The sequence below is a fragment of the Fonticula alba genome (assembly GCF_000388065.1).
Source record: "Fonticula alba strain ATCC 38817 unplaced genomic scaffold supercont2.13, whole genome shotgun sequence".
NCBI classification, from domain to species: Eukaryota; order Rotosphaerida; family Fonticulaceae; genus Fonticula; species Fonticula alba.
The window spans coordinates 289,494-290,729 of NW_009242983.1; the positions used below are offsets into that span (position 1 = coordinate 289,494).

Consider the following 1,236-nt stretch of genomic DNA (forward strand, 5'->3'; position numbering starts at 1 on the left):
CCCCCCCCTCCTCCGCCAGCCCCCTCCCCCGTGCCTGGCCGCCCGTCTCTTCCTCTCCTTCCCTCCGGCCGCTGCTCCCGCCTGACCAATGCTCCGCTCGGTGTCCGCCTTCTCGACTGCCCGCTCGGCCGCACGCGCGGTCTTCGCCGCGCCGCGTGCCGCGACCGCCGTGCGCGCCTTCAGCGCCTCCACTCCCCCGGCCTCGGAGGAGGGCGTGCGCGACTCGCCGGTCTGGCAGCTGGGCAAGATCAACCACATCGCCATCGCCGTGCCCAACCTCAAGGACACCTCCTTTTTCTACCGCGACATCCTGCGCGCGTCGCATGTCAGCGAGGAGCAGGTATGTGTGTCTGCCCGGGGCCCCACATGCCCGGCGGTGTGGCCATCCTTCATGGGCTTCGGCCTGGCGCCGGGTCCGTGACGTTCCGGTGCTTGTCTCTGACCCCCTTTGCGCCTGTCCTGCCCCGCTTCGTCCCCCCTCGTCCCTACCCCTGTGCCCCCAAAACACACACACACACACACACACACACGGGCAGAACCTCCCCGAGCATGGCGTCACCACGGTTTTCATCCACCCCGGCCAGGACAAGTCCCAGACTCTGATCGAGCTGCTGCACCCGTACCCGGCCGACTCGACCACCTCCCCGATCAGCAGCTTCCTGGCGCGCAACCCCCAGGGTGGCATCCACCATGTGTGCCTCGAGGTGAATGACATCCAGGCGGCCTGCGCCTCGCTCCGCGAGAAGGGCATCCGCCTGCTGTACGACGCCCCGAAGATCGGTGCCCACGGCAAGCCGGTCATGTTCATCCACCCGAAGGACTGCAATGGCGTGCTGGTCGAGCTGGAGCAGGAGTAACCCCCCCCCCCCCCCCTCCCTGCTGCTGCCGTGGACGGGGCACGGCCCTCCCTCTCCCGGGGGATGGGGACTCGGTGCAGGAGCCCCGCTCCCCGTGCCGTGTGCTCGGCACGGCGTCCTCCCTCTGGGGGCGGGCCTCCTTCCCCTGGTTGAGGCGTTTCCCTGGGGCTGGGTTTCCCCTGCCCGCCCCCTGTTCCGGGCCCTTGGCTTGGGGCAACCGAAATACAGTGCTCCTTCTCCTTGTGGTGTTCCTCGGCTCGTGTCTTTTGGCTCTTCTTCCGTGCCCTCCCCGGATGGTCCTCCGCCCGAGCGGGCGTTTTGTCACTCCCACGGGCTACTCCTTTGCCTCGCTGCCGCTCTGTCTCCCGGCCCCGCCCCC

The 1,236-nt window shown here is 69.2% G+C and overlaps 1 protein-coding gene across 1 annotated transcript; it reads left to right on the forward strand.

Annotated features, from left to right (window-relative positions):
- H696_05727 (methylmalonyl-CoA/ethylmalonyl-CoA epimerase) lies at positions 1 to 877 on the forward strand. Its single transcript, XM_009499541.1, has 2 exons — positions 1 to 340; positions 537 to 877. Exons 1-2 carry the CDS (start codon positions 89 to 91, stop codon positions 855 to 857), a joined length of 573 nt encoding a protein of 190 aa, XP_009497816.1. The 5' UTR covers positions 1 to 88; the 3' UTR covers positions 858 to 877.
- Positions 878 to 1,236: the final 359 nt, after the last annotated feature.

Coding starts and splice junctions, on each gene's coding strand:
- H696_05727 (XM_009499541.1), top strand. CDS start 89: ATGCTCCGCTCGGTGTCCGCCTTCTCGACTGCCCGCTCGGCCGCACGC. Junction 341..536: donor CGCATGTCAGCGAGGAGCAG/GTATGTGTGTCT, acceptor ACACACGGGCAG/AACCTCCCCGAGCATGGCGT.